The 21,239-nt window shown below is 37.7% G+C and overlaps 1 protein-coding gene across 1 annotated transcript; it reads right to left on the bottom strand.

Moving 5' to 3' along the window:
* Positions 1 to 731: 731 nt before the first annotated feature.
* Positions 732 to 20,298, bottom strand: LOC127955925 (zinc finger protein 271-like). The gene is made up of 2 exons (XM_052553577.1): positions 19,866 to 20,298; positions 732 to 5,804 (listed from the first exon to the last, which is right to left on the bottom strand). Exons 1-2 carry the CDS (start codon positions 20,107 to 20,109, stop codon positions 3,895 to 3,897), a joined length of 2,154 nt encoding a protein of 717 aa, XP_052409537.1. The 5' UTR covers positions 20,110 to 20,298; the 3' UTR covers positions 732 to 3,894.
* Between the last annotated feature and the right edge of the window lie 941 nt (positions 20,299 to 21,239).

Raw genomic sequence — 21,239 nt, 5'->3', positions numbered from 1 at the left:
GTGCGTGCTTTCACACACAACCCGTAAAGGTCCCATAACGACAGGTGACATCAGGGCGTGATGTGTAATGCACGAGTCAAAAACTTTAGGCACGTTATACTTTCACTGAAGCAAGCGAACGATCTCAGCGTCAGTGCGGAAAGTGAGGAACTAACTGATCTCTGCTTCATTATAGTTTGCACATATTTGTTCGTCGCGAACGTTGATCTTCCTTCAAAACAGTCGGTAAAAGAGTCGCACGGCATTGGATCTGGCTTTTGTTCACACAGCGCTCGTCCCGGGTCGAACCCTGCAATGTTAGTAGGTCCCCAACCCGGGTTCAATGCCGGAATCAATCCTGGGACGTGGTTGCTTTCACACAGAAGGCGACCCGGCAATGCTCCGGCAATATGTTGGGTCCGAATTTGCAGTGTGAAAGGGGCTAATGTATCTTACATGTAACGTTACGTGGAAATGCATTAAAAAAAAAAAAAAGTAAATCAAGGCATAGGCCACGAAGTGTTGGTCAAATAACACATTAGCGGACCAGAGGGATTATATAATTTTTTCCCCAGAAAACTTCTTGCACATGATATATTCAAGAACCTGTATCTATGTAAGTTTATTTTTAAAAAACTTTCCAGGGCCTTGACATTTTTTCCAGATTCACAAACTTAAGTATTTCAAGGAGCCGTAGTGTTAAAAATTAAGAACAAAGATACTGTGGTGGTAGCCAAGAACAAGCAGGACAGTTGTGGGGGAAAAAATGGTTGATTTATTCTTTAATCAAAACAATAACAAAAATGTTAATCAAACCCACAGAAGCAGATATATCAAAAGTCCAGTTTAACATAAATCTTACAAGTTCAACTAAAATAAAGGAAAAATAACTGAATTGAAAAGCAGGCCTAAAAAAAGAATAAATCTGCCCTGCTAGCAGAGTAACAATACAATGGAAGAAATGAAATCAGCCCAGATGATCAACCGACTGACTGGGTAGCACGAACAACCTTTAAATATGTAACTTCTACCAAACAAAAAGCTTCACAACAAAACATGCATTTTAACATTTACTTAAATGTTGGTGACTCATGGAATGTGACCATTCACTCAATGGCCAGAGACTCTAGGACTCAGGTAAGGTACAAACAAAGAAACTTAAGAAGTGTGCACCCTTCTATGTTCAATATACTTTTAAATAATCTTTACTTTTGTGTGTTTTTTTTAAATCAGAAATAAGAGGATTTAAAAATAACAAATTACTAAATCAAACATTAACCAATAAACAAAGTAAATTTAAATATAGCAATAACCAAATAAATGGTGGTAGAAGCTAAACATGAGGTGGGCTATGCACCCATCACAGATACACATTACAACTACAACTACTAATAAATCAAATAATGGCTTATTTTCAGATACAAAAGGTTTACTTAGCATTCAATAAATTTAATGAACAAATCTAGAAATAAAACACTATACAAACTGATACCTAAAGCAACTGTATTACAACTGTTTTTAAGTCAAGAATAGTGAGTGATTTTTCTCTTTGCACTTCATTTTATTACCCTTAAAAGAATAGTTCACCCAAAAATACAAATTGTCATCGGTCTGTCAATTCTGCCATTGCGCTTTATTTATTTATTCAAATTCACTTTGGACCAGCAAATGTTTGGTTACCCATATTCTTCAAAATATCTTCCTTTTGTGTTTAGTGTAAGAAAGAAATGAATACAGCTTTGGGACAACATGAGTGAGCAAATAATTACAGAAATTAAATTTTAGGGTGAACTATCCCCAATGACAGTAGACTGCATATTAAGTTCCATCCCTTTAAGACCAGCATGCATCTAATTTACAAGTGCGCATCCATTTTTCTCTCAACTGCTTACTTTCATTTTACACAAACCATCTGAGTATATTTGTAAACCTTGTGTTTTGACAGTATAAGCGCAACAGATAATTTAGTTCAGCGATCAGGCGCTGTTTGACAGGCTTTTTGGTGAAGGTGTACGCAACGCTCAGAAAAGGCATACATCAGACCAGCGCATGAATTAAAACATTTAACCAGCACATAAAGCTTTAAAGAACATAAGCACATAAAAAATAATGTACTTTTGTGTCTGCGAATAAGTGCAGAGACCCGTGAGAGTAACTCTAAAGCAGAGTTAACACTGATGTGAATGCATGTGATGTTGTACAAAAACAGACAGAGACACCAGAACTGCTAGGGTTGCCACCTTCAATACAGAAAAATAACAGACGCCTGGGGGGGGGGACGCCCCTCAGGGCTACGATGACCACAGGTCCGATGATGTGCCAGTGGTGGTAAATCACAACTTAAAATATGTTTTCATAAAAATATTAATTGCTTATGAACTTTAATAATTGTATAAGGTGGCGTGAACAGATTTTTGATCAAATATTTGTCATCGTTTGCAGACAAAACCATCCAAACAGTGAAACCACATAATATATAACCGGTCTACTAACATTTAAAAAATTTTTTTTTTATTTATTATTATTGGTAAGTTAATCTATTTTTTTTAATTGTTAATTCTACAGTAGCCTATTGAAGAATGCAATCATTTAAATTAGTTGTTTATTTGCTTCAATTAGGCAATATATTTTTATTATTAAATATATCTATCTTATCTCTTATTAAAATAATGCTTATGGGTCTGACTGTACACCTTAATCGTAATAAACAAATCGGTAACACTTTATAATAAGGTTCATTAGTTAACTACATTAATTGTGCCTGATGAAGACCTGAAGGTCGCAACGTTGCTTGAGCTTAATTAAATTCCTCTGGAGCAGTAGTTCTCAGTGTGCAGACTTCACTTCTTTATTTGATTAACTACATTAATTAACATTAACTAATGATGATCTGCACTTATACAGCAATTGTTCATCTTTGTTCATGTTAATTCCCACATTAATTAATACTTTATTAAAATCTTGTTAATATTAGTTAATGCACTGAACTAACATCAACAAACAATGAACAGATTTATTTCTATTAACTAACATTAACAAAGATTAATAACTGTAACAAATGTATTGCTTACTCATTGTTAGTTCATGTTAGTTAATCCACTAATGTTTAATAAATGAACCTTATTGTAAAGTGTATGAATGTTGTTCTCCCGAGGCATGCTGTCACACATCTGACAAGCCACCGTGCGAAACAGAGAACTCGTCGACAAATTGTGCTTTACACACTTTCCAGCCAAGGATTTGATTCTTCCCAATTTTGTCGGTCCTTTGCATCCGCTTTCGTTTCAGCTCTGGACGCTGGGGGCGGGGGCGTATCTTGATCAGCCTCCTCCATTCTTTCAAATCGACTCTCTGATAAGAGACCCGCCCTCCTCTGACTCAGATTGGCCGTGAACCTGAAACAGACCAATCAATCCACCGATGGCAGTGAGTATTACTCAATCAGGGGCAGAATAGGACTAGTCTTCACAGAATGCCTGTGGGATGATCTGCATGAGATGCTGCAATGAAGACAACACCGAAAATACGGGACAAACCCCGTCCCGTATCGATTCAAAAAGGAACGCGCTATTTTATTCTCAAATATGGGACGATTCCATATTTTAAGGGACGGGTGGCAACCCTAAGAACTGCAGCTGACAATGTACACTGTAGCATGATACTACAACATTTCTTCAAAAGCAGAGTGCAAACGCATTATTATTGTTAATAATCAAAAATTACCAAATCACACACCCCTACTTCATTGTTTCACAAAATATTTTGATTGGCTTTACACACAAAAATGCAAAAGGTGTCATTTTCAGATTGATCCACTCTGGGACCTGTTAAGAAAAATTAGCAGTTTCATGCTCCCAAAACGCAGAATCCCTCTAGAGGACACACCAAGAGGATACAAAATTTGTACATGTACATCTAAATGCATCTCTGTTTGTAAGGGGCCTTACGGTGATAGTTTTTTGCATGTATGTGTAGAGCAGATGAATGACTGAAGTGCTTCCCACATTCAGTGCAGTGATAAGGTTTCTCTCCAGTGTGGATCCTCTCATGTGTTTTCAGGTTTGACGACTGACTGAAACTATTGTCACAGTATGCACACTTATAAGGTTTCTCTCCAGTGTGGGTCATCTCATGCATTTTCAGGTGTACTGACTGACTGAATCTCTTGTCACAGTGTGAACACTCATAAGGTTTTTCCCCAGTGTGGATCCTCTCATGTGTTTTCAGATGTGTTGAATGATTGAATCTCTTGTCACAGTGTGAACACTCATAAGGTTTTTCTCCAGTGTGGATCCTCTCATGCTGTTTTAAACCACCCGCTGAAGTATAAGTGTTTTCACACTCAGAGCACTTGTGCTTTTTTACACCAGTATGTGTTTTCTGATGTATTTTCAAAATTGAAAAATGTGAAAAACTCTCTCCACACAAATAACATGAATATGGCGTCTCCTTTGTATGAACTGTCAGGTGTTTCTTCAGGTCTGAAGCCGTCAAAAATGTTTTATTACACTGATCACATGAGAACAGTTTCTTTCCAATGTGGATGTTCATGTGATTCTTAAGATTTGATGAGCGTGTGAAACACTTCTCACACTGATTACATGTGTACAGTTTCTCTCCAGTGTGGAGCCTCTCGTGCATTTTCAGACTTGATGAATTATTGAATCTCTTTTCACAGTGTGAACACATATAAGGTTTCTCTCCAGTGTGGATGTTCATGTGATCCTTAAGTTGTAATGAGCGTGTGAAACACTTCTCGCACTGATTACATGTGTACAATTTCTCTCCAGTGTGGAACCTCTCATGTATTTTCAGACTTGATGAACTATTGAATCTCTTGTCACAGTGTGAACAGTTATAAGGTTTCTCTCCAGTGTGGGTCCTCTCATGTGTTTTCAGGTCTACTAACCTACTGAATCTCTTGTCACAATGTGAACACTTATTAGGTTTCTCTCCGGTGTGGGTCCTCTCATGTGTTTTTAGATGTGACGACTGTTTGAATCTCTTGTCACAATGTGAACACTTGTAAGGTTTCTCTCCAGTGTGGATCCTCTCGTGTGTTATCAGGTCTGTTGACCTATTGAATCTCCTGTCACAATGTGAACAATTATAAGGCTTCTCTCCAGTGTGGATCCTCTCATGTGTTTTCAGGTCTGTTGACCTATTGAATCCCCTGTCACAATGTGAACACTTATAAGATTTCTCTCCAGTGTGGATCCTCTCATGTTTTTTTAGATGTGATGACTGTTTGAATCTCTTGTCACAAAGGGAACACTCGTAAGGTTTCTCTCCAGTGTGGATCCTCTCATGTGTTATCAGGTCTGTTGACCTATTGAATCTCTTGTCACAGTGTGAACACTTAAAAGGCTTCTCTCCAGTGTGGATCCTATCATGTGTTTTCAGGTCTTTTGACCCATTGAATCTCTTGTCACAGTGTGAACACTTATAAGGTTTTTCTCCAGTGTGGAACATCTCATGTGTTTTTAGATGCGATGGGTATCTGAATGTCTTGTCACAGTGTGAACACTTATAAGGTTTTTCTCCATTGTGGAACATCTTATGTGTTTTTAGATGCGATGAGTATCTGAATGTCTTGTCACAGTGTGAACACTTATAAGGTTTTTCTCCAGTGTGGATTCTCATGTGTCTCTTAAGGGTTGTTAAGTGTGCAAAACTATTTCCACATTGATTACATGTGAAAGTTTTCTTGGCTCTGCTTTTCTTTAGATCTTTCTGTTTGGTTTGAGAGCAACTCAAAGGTTTTTCTCCAGTTTTTTCCTCAACTTCACTCCATTTTTTGTTCTCCTCACCTTCATCAATAAACTCTGAAATAAAAGCAAAAACAGTTCACTTGTCAGTAATTTGAAAAAGTTTGTTCTTTCTGATACAATTTTATAAACTAAACCTTCCTGCAAATATAAAAATATATTTTTTAAAACATTACATACACAAACACCATGTTTCTACAAGGAGAACTATTCAATATGTTTCATCAACTACAACATTAATACAACATACTTTTTGTTTTATTCTAAAGATTGGCTCTAAAACTACTTGAAACTTTATAACTGCCAGTAGAATTAATCTTCTACCCCAATTTCCCCATTGGCCTCTGACCATCATGGCCTCCTAATCATCCCCATACATTGATTGGCTTCACTCTTTCTCCTCTCCACCAATAAGTTGTTGTGTTTTTTGGGCGTTCTACCACAATATGGCTTCTGTCGCATCATCCAGGTGGACGCTGAACACTGGTGGTGGACGAGGAGATTCCCCCTTTCATATAAAGCACTTTGAGTACCCAGAAAAGCACTATATAAATATAACGATAACACTTTCTATGAAGCGTGTATTTATAACACATTACAAGGGTATTCTTAAGACATTTTAATGAATGCATAATGCATTATAATATGTGCTTATATTGTTAGTTTGTCTTTTACATTTAAAATTTAGAAATAAAAGGCATTTTTATATTATTTTATATATTTAGTCCTCAGGCTTGAATGCTCTGTTTGAAGGGGCGTGTCTGCTGTGAGACTCAAAGTAAACGGCAACAGTTGTGATTGGCTGAAATCTTTGCATTTAAAATGCGTATTACATCTGTAACCCTTTCTCAAATACTTATGTTTTTTTTTTTTTACTATTACAGCTGTCGAGATTAACGAATCATGAAAGTGTTGATTATATAATTATTATAATACTCTTTTCCAATCACATGAAAGGCTGCAGTGATGAGCATTGAGTAGACCCAGGGCTTGTTTTACACCTATCAAAATTTCTAGCCACTGGGGGACCATATACAGGAAAGGAAACTCATATTAATGAAAACAAAAAACAAAACAAAAAACAAAGTGACATTTTATGCCATATATTATATTTACTTATTTGTGGTTATATCTTTTAAGAGTATGATGATTTATAACACAATGAAAATGTTGCATCCATGGATTATGCAGGTGCTGGTCATATAATTAGAATATCATCAAAAAGTTGATTTCACTAATTCCATTCAAAATGTGAAACTTGTATATTATATTCATTCATTCCACACAGGCTGATATATTTCAAATGTTTTTTATTTTTTATTTTGATGATTATAATTGACAACTAAGGAAATTTCTAAATTCAGTATCTCAGAAAATATGAATATTACTTAAGACCAATACAGAGAAAGGATTTTTAGAAATCTTGGCCAACTGAAAAATATGAGCATGTACAGCACTCAATACTTAGTTGGGGCTCCTTTTGCTTGAATTGCTGCAGCAATGCGGCGTGGCATGGAGTCGATCAGTCTGTGGCACTGCTCGGGTGTAATGAGAGCCCAGGTTGCTCTCTGCATTTTTGGGATTTGCATATCGCATCTTCCTCTTCACAATACCCAATAGCTTTTGTACGGGGTTAAGGTCAGGTGAGTTGGATGCCAATTAAATACAGGGATACCATGGTCCTTAAAACCAGGTACTGGTAGCTTTGGCACTGTGTGCAGGTGCCAAGTCCTGTTGGAAAATTAAATCTACATCTCCATAAAGTTGGTTAGCGGCAGGAAGCATGAAGTGCTCTAAAACTTCCTGGTACACGGCAGGGTTGACCTTGGACCTCAGAAAAAACAGTGGACCAACACCAGCAGATGACATGGCATAGGGCTGGGCGATACAGAGCAAAAAATATATCCCGATATATTTTTCTATATCTCGATATACGCTATATATAGATATCTTTACAGGAAAGTAATAACCCCCCAAAAACTACTACAATATTTTATATATATATATATATATATATATATATATATATATATATATATATATATATATATATATATATATATATATATATATACACACACACACACATTATATATATATATATACACAAATTAGCATATTGTGATAAAGTTCATTATTTTCCATAATGTAATGATAAAAATTAAACTTTCATATATTTTAGATTCATTGCACAACAAATGAAATATTTCAGGTCTTTTATTGTTTTAATACTGATGATTTTGGCTTACAGCTCATGAAAACCTAAAATTCCTATCTCAAAAAATTAGCATATCAGGAAAAGGTTCTCTAAACGAGCTATTAACCTATTCATCTGAATCAACTAATTAACTCTAAACACCTGCAAAAGATTCCTGAGGCTTTTAAAAACTCCCAGCCTGGTTCATTACTCAAAACCGCAATCATGGGTAAGACTGCCGACCTGACTGCTGTCCAGAAGGCCATCATTGACACCCTCAAGCGAGAGGGTAAGACACAGAAAGAAATTTCTGAACGAATAGGCTGTTCCCAGAGTGCTGTATCAAGGTACCTCAAAACGCTGCACAACGAGAAGAGGTGTCCGGACCCTGAGGAAGATTGTGGAGAAGGACCGATTCCAGACCTTGGGGGACCTGCGGAAGCAGTGGACTGAGTCTGGAGTAGAAACATCCAGAGCCACGTGCACAGGCGTGTGCAGGAAGTGGGCTACAGGTGCCGCATTCCCCAGGTCAAGCCACTTTTGAACCAGAAACAGCGGCAGAAGCGCCTGACCTGGGCTACAGAGAAGCAGCACTGGACTTTTGGACAAATTTTGAATGTCATTCGGAAATCAAGGTGCCAGAGTCTGGAGGAAGACTGGGGAGAAGGAAATGCCAAAATACCTGAAGTCCAGTGTAAAGTACCCACAGTCAGTGATGGTCTGGGGTGCCATGTCAGCTGCTGGTGTTGGTCCACTGTGTTTTATCAAGGGCAGGGTCAATGCAGCTAGCTATCAGGAGATTTTGGAGCACTTCATGCTTCCATCTGCTGAAAAGCTTTATGGAAATGAAGATTTCATTTTTCAGCACGACCTGGCACCTGCTCACAGTGCCAAAACCACTGGTAAATGGTTTACTGACCAAGGTATTACTGTGCTCAATTGGCCTGCCAACTCTCCTGACCTGAACCCCATAGAGAATCTGTGGGATATTGTGAAGAGAAAGTTGAGAGATGCAAGACCCAACACTCTGGATGAGCTTAAGGCCGCAATTGAAGCATCCTGGGCCTCCATAACACCTCAGCAGTGCCACAGGCTGATTGCCTCCATGCCACGCCGCATTGAAGCAGTCATTTCTGCAAAAGGATTCCCGACCAAGTATTGAGTGCATAACTGAACATAATTATTTGAAGGTTGACTTTTGTATTAAAAACACCTTTCTTTTATTGGCCGGATGAAATATGTTAATTGTTTGAGATAGGAATTTTGGGTTTTCATGAGCTGTATGCCAAAATCATCAGTATTAAAACAATAAAAGACCTGAAATATTTCAGTTGGTGTGCAATGAATCTAAAATATATGAAAGTTTAATTTTAAACATCATTACATTATGGAACTTTTTGACAATATGCTAATTTTTGAGAAGGACCTGTAGATGGCGGTAATACACAGATAAGTCTGCGATCCACTGTAAAGCAAGAAGACGCACCGTCTGTTGTAGATTCAAGATAGTTGCACTGACTGATCGTTTTGTGTCTTTATACATCAATGTATCGTCACAAGCCGTAGGGTTAAATTTGCTTTTCTGTGTGTTTTTTTTTTACTCTTAAAGCCATGGGTCCTAATGACTTCCATTATGTGACTGACAGACTGCATCGATTTAAGTTAAAAATCTTTTATGAAGAAGCGAAAGCGCATCACTGGAAAGGGGGAGGATTGGGCACAATCGTTTTATCTTGATCATTGTATTATCATAATCGTTTTAAGCTGAATTGAAAATAGAAACAAATTTTTCGATTACTGATTTTGAGACCTGTAGCAGGCATCACACTGGAAATGAAATTTAGTGGATACATGTACAATTTATTTGATTAAACATTTGTTTTGTTCTCAATGTTCTATGAAATATTGGCTTGTGCGATTTAAAAATCTTTTAGGTTTTCATTTTATTCAAATATTGAAAATACGTCCCAACATTTCCAGAATTCAGGTTGCAACTGAATTGGATTACAAAAGTTCCTCGAGACAAAAACTCTGCATCAAAGCCTCAAAATATTCCTATGACGTGCACTATATGCGCAGGGATCTGATTTACACGGACAGTTGTTCAATGTTCAGGAAGCACACCATAGCGCGTCATATATTTTGAATTCATTTGGCACGATGGCGGAGTAAAGATGTCCACAAATGGCAGAGAATGTCTAAAGTTTGGGATCATTACATTCTTAAAAAAGAAGAGAACAAGGTGCAATGTGTCTACTGCAAAGTAAACCTGGCATTCCACAGCAGTTTGACTCCAATGATTCAGCATCTGAACCGAAAACATCCACTCCATGCTGTTTCACCAAGCATTGCTGAAACAAGGTAACGTGGCCTAAGCCTATAATTTCAGCATATATTCACTGCACAGCATTTTATTGAAAATGAATGTATTTCTGCCGTACCAAACTGCAATGAAGCAACTGGTCAACTGCACTTCAGCGCCAGGCACGAGTCAAACAAGCATGCTAACTACTGTGCTCGAAGCACATGCTCTTCCATTGCACACACAAAGGTGCTGGCACATGACGTAGCCTGTATCTTTTTATATCAAATTGAGATACTATGAGCATGCAAGTCAGTTAAGGCATGAAGTTACAAAAAAGGCGATTAAAGCTTCTTTAAACCTGTGCATGCATGAAATGTTATACATGAATATGAGTCACATTTATGACGTTAAAGAGTAACTAAAATCTAGACCAACTTTTTTAATTAATGATCTGTAAGAATGGGGCTTTATTAGTGCTGTTCATTGATTCAAGTAACTTTTTTGGCATTTGAGTATAAAGTGTTTTAATTCTACAATATATGGTGTAAAAACATCTGAGTGCTGCCATCTTCAGGTGGAACGGTGGCTACTGCAGTAGATTTTTCCTATTGGACGTTTGCGGTGGCAATGTACTGTTTGAGTACATGAATTACTCCGGGATATTGGTTTGTTTGAACTCAGAGGGAGTGTCAGCCACATTAAAAAAGTTAACAGCTTAAGTCATTTGTGGATTAATGCGTATTAGAGATGCGATCCATTTAAAACGATTCCGTTTGATTTGGTGAACTGAATGATTCGTTCGCGAACCGGATATCCAGACTGCTTTGTTTTGAACTCTCTCTCACAAAAGACACGGAAGAGAAGACAATGCTGAATAAAGTCGTCGTTTTTGCTATTTTTGGACCAAAATGTATTTTCGATGCTTCAAAAAATTCCAACGTACCTTCTGATGTCACATGGACTACTTTGATGGTGTTTTTCTTACCTTTCTGGACATGGACAGTATACCGTACTCACAGCTTAAATGGAGGGACTGAGAGCTCTCGGACTAAATCTAAAATATCTTAAACTCTGTTCCGAAGATAAATGAGGGTCTTACATGTTTGGAACAGCATAAGGGTGAGTTATTAATGACATAATTTTCATTTTTGGGTGAACTTACCCTTTAAGAGCCACAAACCTGTATATTAAACTATTTTATTTTAGGTACACTTGGGTAGCCTACATTAAAACAGAACCTGGCTCTAATTTTCAAATGCATACAATTATGTTAAACAAATACAAGTTTAATGCAGGATGAAAAATGCTTTGTTCTTGTCCACAACACTATCGTCGGCGTCTTGCTTACTACATCTAAAATGCTTCCATACCTCTGACTTTTTATCTGAAGGTGGCATCATCGTCGACAAAGCACCTGAAACCCTTTAAGCCATCGGTTCTCAACCTTTTTTCTCGCGGGCCGTGCGCACATTACGTCACCAATACAAACCAACCTGATTTATAATATTATAGACTAAATATTATGATATCTAATCGATTAGATTCATTGATATAAATAAATAATTCTACTACACATGATTCTGTTGGGAGCTGAACAATTTTGTGAAATTCGGCTCGATGTAGTAACAGCACAATGAAGTTGCGATTGTAAAGCCTGTATTATACTTTCCGCATGAGCAATCCGGACGCAGACACGGCCAGCGTTGACAGGGACTTCTTCTATTTATACTTCAGAAAGCGCATGCTTGTCCGCTCTGCAACAAACATGTGAACAAACAATTGCCCAGAATCATTGCACATCGCTGTTGTAAGCAGCCAAGTCTAATACTTTAAGCTGCTGAGGGATGCTGGATGGTGCTTGTAATGGACGCGCATGCTTGGGTTACTATTAAATGGAATGTCCACACAAGATGTTAATATTGCTCATTGTTGTAGATTTATTTTACCATTACTGGTCTTCATTTCCATACAGGCAAGAATCCAAATGAACAGTCAGTAAATCCACCAGTCATTCACCTTTACAATGACTTGCATAGCATGGTACAAACAACCTAGCGTAGCGGTCAAAAACGGTGTGCACCTTCCCTCCAGCAACACCTGCTACCTGAAGGAAGGTTCCCACCTATATATTGTGAACAATTAAGCAAGAGTGACCCCTACTGGACGTACCTGTACATAAGACCAAAATGGCTCTTACAGCTGTCTTTATATTCTTTATTGACGGATTGCACAGGTTCAATTGGCAATGGACTTCTTCACACTGCCAAAACACGTGCAATTGTGCTTTTGAAGACTACGGACCACGCGCACCTGTCCGCGTTATCGTCTGCTCAGAGCCTCTCCACACACTCTCCGATGACGATTTTTACGTCACGCCTACCTAGCGGTCCATAGCGGACTCGCGGAAAGTATAAGAGGCTTTAAGATGCGACTGTAAGACGCGCACGGGAGCATGACTTGACGCGCGACATTGCAGAAACTGTGCGTTCACAAATAGCCTATGTGTATCCAAATATGGAAAGCACTTTCGAATTTAATAATATGAGGTTTTCTCCAGAGATGTTTTGCCACATTTCTTCAATTAAGGATGATTGCTGCGTAGTATATGGTGTTTCCATTTGCTTGAACTTCTTCAAGTGAGTTTCAAAAGTTGTGTTTGTGTGTTTGTGTTCAGCATATGGTGGGCCACATTTGAATTCGTGACGGCCGCAGGTTGAGAACCACTGCTTTAAACTGAATGAATGAATGACAGGTTCATTGGTAACATCGCACAAGGCACATAAGAGGGTGACATCTAGTGGAGAAGATTTGTAATTAGATTAACGCTAATCTTGCGTTCAATGTCTGCGGAAATAAATATGGAAAAAAATCGATTCATGGCCTTTGAGAATAGATTTTAAATTGACCACATTTGAAAAAACAATTAATCGAAAAATATTTTTTTTTACCCAGCCCTAATCACGGCTATCAAAGTGAATGCGTCTATATGAATAGAGAGAGTGGATTATTTACTTTATGGCACATTTGTGTTATTACCATCTGTATAAGTGGCCATCAGCACATCTGCACTTATTTGCATCATAATTCATTGTAAATGCTGCATTTCTAGCAATCTCTGGATTTTCTGGAATCTCTTTTTTTTTTTTTTTCTTGTTATTCTTAAATTATTCTTATTAGGGTTGTAACGATATACCAGTATGACGATATACCGCAATATAAACATGTACGATTATCATACCGTGTACATTTGCTTATCTACGACATTGAGAGAAAATAACAAACACAGAATCTCACCTGCGCCTAGGCAACAACGTTCCACCTAAGGGGCAGTTCATATATCGCGCCTGAAACACGTGGAAAATGTTAGACAAGCTGCTTTCTGATTTTGTCCCAAAGCCTTCTGGCACTAGCGCTCTTGAGGCATCTGCCATTGCTAAGCAACAATGACCCGCTCTCTCCATGAAGAAGTGGAAATTTCAGCCATGGATAAATGAATTTGCAACACTAAAAATTGCTTGCAGTCGCTCTGCTACTATATCTATTTAAAAATGGCTATCCACATACAGCTATGATCAGCTGTTCCTTCATCTTGGCTGAGCTTTCAATGTTGTTAAGGGAAAGGTGAGGAACATGACCTGCGGTGCGTTCGCAGCATTATGAAAAGTTGAGATGTTTTTAACTCGCTGCGGTGCAGAGGCGCCTGGAAAAAATGAGTGCGTTTGCTACATTTGAAATAACGAACTTGAGCGCGCAAAGGACGCAATACGTGAATGGCCTTTTAACTGTTCTATTGCTTCACCCACACTTACAGCGGAGACAACATCAGAGACAGAGGCCATTATCTCTAATCTCGATCCCACGTCAAAATATGAGTTAAAATTGGCACTAGTAGGCCTATGGGAATACTTTTTGTATAGAAAAGACGAATGCTTATTTGTCCTTGAAGGTAGACACAGCTTGCAAAAACTGTGGTCGAAAAGCGGCTGCAAAATGAGCAAGCGCATCGAACATGTTTACCTATTCAGAAAATCATCATCCCGTGCAGATACAGCTGTGTCCCATTTATAATTTAAGGTTAATGCATTATGATTTCTGTGATGCGTAGTGAAGCACAGAATCCAGTCATGACAATGAATTTACAGCTAGCTAACTATTATTTTATTTATTAAAGTTATTAAACTAATAAATAATCAATGGTAAAATTTTCTTGTTTTTGATTAATGAAATTTGAATAAAAACATGCTTTCAAATAATTGTCAATAAGAGATTAGCCGCATTTCCACTGTCGGGCCAGTGCGAGCCAGGGCTTAAAGCGGGCCGGGCGGGGCTCATAGCCCCGGGCCAATAGCACGAGGCCAGAATAGCGCAGGGTTTCCATAGTGGAGCTTGAAGCACCGCTGCACGTCACTAAAACACGCCCTTTACATGCCTCTCAGAACAACGTCATGCAAAATTAATCACACATAAACACACTTATTTCTATTTTATTTATTTATTTATTTTTAATGCTTATGAAAATAGCCTTATTATACAGTCGAGTCTGTTTCTGTTTATTAGCCACAGTATAGCCGTCATATTTAGAATGAATGATATCTCTATTTTTATAAAAGCTCCCGAACAAAAAACATTATTAGGCTATATTCTTTTATGATAGGCAACGTGAGATAAACTCTCGAGGAGAGGCTTGTGACAGATAATATAAGTTACTTAATAAATACACGATTGTGATAGAGAATAAGAAGCTGACGTCTGATTTCTTCAAGCGGTCATATTTGCCATGTTTACTATGGTAACATGTTTAGCGTGCATATCTTTTTCATCGCTTATATTTCTGCCTTATTTAGCGATTATAATCCACATTGGATCAAGTTATTTCAAACACTCGCTGCTGACTGAAAGAGAGTTTTGAGCTCGACTTATTTAAAAAAGTGTTTAATGCTGGTGTTAAAGCTGTTATCTTTCTGAAATGATCCGCAGCGCAGACTCTGTATTTTTATAAAAGCTCCCGAACAAAAATCAATATTATATTTTGATGATATGCAACGTGGAGCTAAACTCTTGAAACGAGACGACAGATAAAATGTTACTTAATAAATACACAATTGTGATAGAGAATAAGAAGCTGACGTCTGATTTCTCCAAGCAGTCATATTTAACATGTTTATTATGGTAACGTTAATGTTTAGCGTGCATAGTCTTTTACATCACTTATAAATATTTCTGCCTTGTTTAATGATTATAATTCACATCGGATCAAGTTATTTCAAACACTTGCTGCTAACTAAGAGTGAGTTTTGAGGTCAACTGATTTTAAAACATCTTTAATGCTGGTGTTAAAGCTGTTATCTTTCTGAAATTATCCGCGCTGATGCTCTCTAGACACGGAGAAACTCTGCCTTTGTTCGTAACCCCTCCTCTAGCCCCAGCTGGCCCGCTTTGGCTCAAGGTTTTCGTCGGGCCAAAAAACCCTGGCCGTTGGCCCCGAGGAAGCCCCGGCGAGGCACGATCAAGCCCCAGAAGTGACTGTGGAAACGCGACTGGCCCTGGCACGCACTAGCACGCCCGGTCTTAGCTCGATAGTGGAAACACGGCTAATGATCGATTAAGGCTGAAAAGGGTTAACTGATGTAATGTTGGGCTTGGTGCGGCTCATGCACAGAACACGTGCGAGCGGCTGTGAGTTACACTGACCGTATCATCATTCATTCACAGTGTACTAATTAAGCTTTTAATGTGATTTAACTTTAAAAGTACATTATAATAGAAAAAACACAAAAGTCATTCAACATGAAAAGCAATAGAAATGTAGTCATTTCATCAGATAACTGCATTCTGCAGGGCTGCGGGACATAGGACAGATAGACTATTCATTCCTACAACTTGTTAATTCGTTTCTACTACTTATTAATTTGTGGCAATTGTCCATGTTTCGTTAATTTTGTTCCCTAAATAACCCATGATTTAACTGAAATAAGGGAACAAATTAATAAATCGAACAAATTATTAATTCATGAAATCTTTAATATCCCTTCTCATGTTTACCACACACAGTAGCCTAAGAGATGCGATTAAAAGTGAAAGATAATTAAAATAAACCTGCGAAATTAGAAGATTTAAGAAAAGAAACCGGTAAACCAGAACAAATTAAGCCACATTAATGAAGGCTATATCTCGAACGGCAGAGGCATGGTCATCTAACATTTTCCTAACCCTGTGTTTTTTTTTCTCTCTCTCTGTCTCAGCTGTTTCGATCGCGGCGGAGCCTGGAGAACACGTATATTCAGGCAATTCAAACTTACATCGCAGTCTGTTCATTATCAAAATAAAATACAGTCAACTAAACATTTAAAATGTTACACTGGTCAGTTTAAATAGACCGTACACCGGTCCTCTCTGCTGTTCCAAGGATGTTTTTGCTCATATGAAGAGTATCATCTTTTCTGTGTATGTGCAAATGTGCAAGTAGTTTACATTATAAATAATAGTTTAACATTCAGATACATTGCGAATATGGAAACATTTGGATTTGTGCCGAATGAGACATGAGCAGTAATCTCCAAATAAATCTAGTCAAAGCTGCGCTCGCTCGCCTTCGTCTACACTCACGCGCTGTCATGACCTAATGCACTGTATGCTTGATTTTTTAAAACAAATAGGCTAGGCCTACCCGAACACAAAAATTCTAAATCTGACATTTTCTAGAACAGAATCCAGCAGGATCAAATTAATGTGAGCAACAGTGTTTTGCTGCAGCAGCGCCGATGAAAGCAGTTAACTCAATACGCAACGCAGTCACACGCGCACCACAGTTACATTTGGGATTATTTTATTTTAAATACCATAATGTCAGTTGAAAACATTGTAATTGTGTTTTAAAATATAACAACGAGCACCACAAAACCATTTAAAGAGGCACGTTCAGCGGTCTCTGTGCGGGATAGGAAAGTCAACAAAGTAAATTGATCTCAAATTTATGGTGCTCTCTCTTCATTTTATAAAATAATCCTAATCACATCTATTCATTTTATAATCCTTGTACTAGCATTTTATTCAGACTAAAGCCCCCTTTAATTCAAGTGAGAAAGCGTTTTGTGTGTGTGTGTGTGGCTTTAGCACATTCTGTCATGCCAGTGACTGCTGCCTGCAATAGATCCATTTTACAGCATTATGGTTAACGATTTATAGATAAATTGATTGTTAATTTAAACGACAATCAATTATGGAATTAATCAATATTTTGCATCCCTACTTTCAAACATTTGTTCAACCCCACCCCCCCCCCCCCCCCCCCAAAAAGTTTTGATTGTTTACTAACATGAAACCGTATAACCGCGGTATTTTCTTAAAAGATTATCATACCATGAAAATCTCATACCGTTACAACCCTATCTGGGACATTTCCAAACTCCCTAAAAACTGCAGTTGTTAAGCCCCTCCTGAAAAAGACTAATCTTGATAACACAATTTTGAGCAATTTTAGACCAATATCTAATCTTCCTTTTATAGGCAAAATTATAGAAAAGGTAGTTTTTAATCAGCTGAACAAATACTTAAACTCAAATGGATACCTGGGACAATTTTCAATCTGGTTTCCGACCGCATCACAGCACAGAGACAGCACTCATTAAGATAATAAATGATATTCGCTTAAATTGTGACTCTGGCAAAATATCGTTGCTGGTATTGCTAGATCTCAGTGCTGCGTTTGACACTGTCGATCATAACATACTACTAGAGAGACTGGAAAACTGGGTTGGGCTTTCTGGGATGGTACTCAAATGGTTCAGATCATACTTACAAGGGAGAGGCTATTATGTGAGTATAGGAGAGCATAAATCTAAGTGGATGTCCATGACATGCGGAGTCCCACAAGGCTCAATTCTTGCACCGCTCTTGTTTAGCCTGTATATGCTTCCACTAAGGCCCCGTCCACACGGAGACGAGTTTCTGTGAATACGCACAATTTTTTTATCGGATAGGCGTTTCGTCCACACGGATCCGGTGTTTTCATAAGGTGAAACCATTATTTTTTGAAACCGGGTCCCAGAGTGGATAAATTTGAAAACGCCATCTTTGCGTTTTCGTCTGGACGGCTAATCCGTATATTTTCTGAAACGATGACATCATCAGCCCACGTCTCCCCCCAGTCAGACACCTCTACATCACGTAACAGCAACAAAAACATGAACAAACACTGAACGATTGTCTTTTTATTAACTAACATTAACACTGATTAATAAATGTATTGTTCCATGTTCGTTTGTGTACCACGCGCAAGGTTTATGAGCATAGTCCAAGTCTTCTTCTCTGTTTTTAGTGTATCTCTGTGGCAGAATTACAGCGCCGCATACTGGTCTGGCATGTATTCTACATCATTATGCGGTTTCGTGTGGACGCGGATATTTCTTGAGACGAGGGAAAAAAAGATCGGATTGGGGTAAGCTCTGTCTCCGTGTGGACGGGGCCTAAGTCAAATAATGAGAAAGAACCAAATTGCCTATCACAGCTATGCTGATGATACCCAGATTTACCTAGCCTTATCTCCAAATGACTACAGCCCCATTGACTCCCTCTGCCAATGCATTGATGAAATTAATAGTTGGTTGTGCCAGAACTATCTTCAGTTAAATAAGGAAAAAACTGAAGTCATTGCATTTGGAAACAAAGATGAAGTGTTCAAGGTGAATGCATACCTTGACTCTAGGGGTCAAACAACTAAAAATCAAGTCAGGAATCTTGGTGTGATTCTGGAGACAGACCTTAGTTTCAGTAGTCATGTCAAAGCAGTAACTAAATCAGCATACTATCATTTAAAAAACATTGCAAGAATTAGATGTTTTGTTTCCAGCCAGGACTTGGAGAAACTTGTTCATGCCTTTATCACCAGCAGGGTGGACTATTGTAATGGGCTCCTCACTGGCCTTCCCCAAAAGACCATTAGACAGCTGCAGCTCATCCAGAACACTGCTGCCAGGATTCTGACTAGAACCAGAAAATCCGAGCATATCACACCAGTCCTCAGGTCCTTACACTGGCTTCCAGTTACATTTAGGATTGATTTTAAAGTACTTTTACTCGTATATAAGTCACGAAATGACCTAGGACCGAAATATATTGCATATATGTTCACTGAATATAAACTTAACAGAGCACTCAGATCATTAGGATCAAGTCAGTTAGAAATACCAGGGTTCACACAAAACAAGGGGAGTCCGCCTTTAGCTACTATGCTGCCCGCAGTTGGAATCAGCTTCCAGAAGAGATCAGATGTGCTAAAACACTAATCACATTTTAATCTAGACTCAAAATCTGTTTAGCTGTGCATTTATTGAATGAGCACTGTGCAATGTCCGAACTGATTGCACTATATTTTCACTGTTTTATTTATTTTCTTTTTTTAAAGTAATTTTCTAACTGTTTTTAAATGTTTTAATCATTTTAAAAGTTTTAAAATTGCTTGTTTTATTTTTGTTATTTTTTCTTCATGATTATTTTACTTTCTTTTATGTAAAGCACTTTGAATTACCATTGTGTACGAAATGTGCTATATAAATAAACTTGCCTTGCCTAATGTACCACAAACAGTCATTAAATATGAATAAAGACCTAACGTTACCTCCTTGTTCCTCGTGTTTTATTCTCCAGGTTTCTGGTTCCTCTTCTTTTATTTTCCATGTTTCTGGTTCATCTTGTTTTATTTTCCAGGTTTCTGGTTCCTCTTCTTTTATTTCCCAGGTTTCTGGTTCCTCTTCTTTTATTATCAAGGTTTCTGGTTCCTCTTCTTTTATTCTCCAGGTTTCTGGTTCCTCGTGTTTTATTTCACTCGTGTTCTCCTCAATCTCCTCTTTAACAAACACCATCTTTAGCTTATACTTTTCCCGATATATTTCTCCTTGCTTCAAAACGTAGACACGACTATGATTATGAGAATATTACATGTATTAACTAACCTGATATTTTTTATTTACATCAATTCTATTTTCTAACAGTTTGTATTAAGCACCACAACAAAACAACAGACAGCGCTGTGCAACTAATCTTCTTCCTCTGAGGCTTGATTGTGTTTGACAAACACACGTGTGTTTGAGCGCCACACGCTGGACTGGAGAGAGAGAGAAGCGGCGAGAGGAGGAAAATACAGGGAAAATTACTTCGTGAGCCGATTTGTTGACTACATATTACTGTCACGTGTTTCCATAGATTATATTACATGCTGCAACGTTGTGTTATATTGAATTAAATATTTGACTAGTTCGTTTTTGTACTCTAATGCTGATCAAACAAGTCAATCATTTTAATTCATCTTCATTTATTTGTGCAGATACTTTTTTAAAAGAAAACAAATCTCATCATTGTCATGTGTAAAAAAAAACGATCTGCACAAAAAACATGACAAAGTAGTCTTATTAAAAATACTAATAAAATAGAATAAAACTAAATCCGTGGCAAACAATGGCAAAATTGTTAAAGATCCAAAGGAAATAGCAAACAGTGCCAATTTGATATGAATCTTTATAGTTCGTGGTATTTAGAGCAGACAGAGTCCTCATTTCTAGACTCAGTTAATTATCTGAAAGTGATAGAACTTTTTTGTGAAAGCATTGTTACTCCTGAGGAACAAAGAGCAATTAAGGGTTTGAAAAACAACGACTTACAGCTGAGCGGCACAAATTATTTACTGATGAACTTACTCCCTTTTTAACTAAAAGTGTTGCAAAAGAGGCTTTACCTCCTACATTGCTGCAAGGTAATTTAATTCCTAAACCTAAGAAAGATCTTACCCAGCCGGCATTTCAACATTGATTCACCAGTGATCGATTGACAGGGAGGCTGATTGCATTTAGATAAACACTGTTCATTATAAAGATTAAAAATCAAATGACTGGCAGCAATGGCTTTACAATCAACTTCAATAAACTACCACATGCTCAAAATTGTAAAACAACAGTTTTATTTAGGAAACATACTGTATAAAACAGATGAAAATAAT

The sequence above is a fragment of the Carassius gibelio genome, chromosome B4, assembly GCF_023724105.1.
Source record: "Carassius gibelio isolate Cgi1373 ecotype wild population from Czech Republic chromosome B4, carGib1.2-hapl.c, whole genome shotgun sequence".
Classification (NCBI taxonomy): Eukaryota; Metazoa; Chordata; class Actinopteri; order Cypriniformes; family Cyprinidae; genus Carassius; species Carassius gibelio.
Note: the sequence above shows the minus strand (reverse complement) of the source record. Positions and strands in the feature narration are given on the sequence as shown.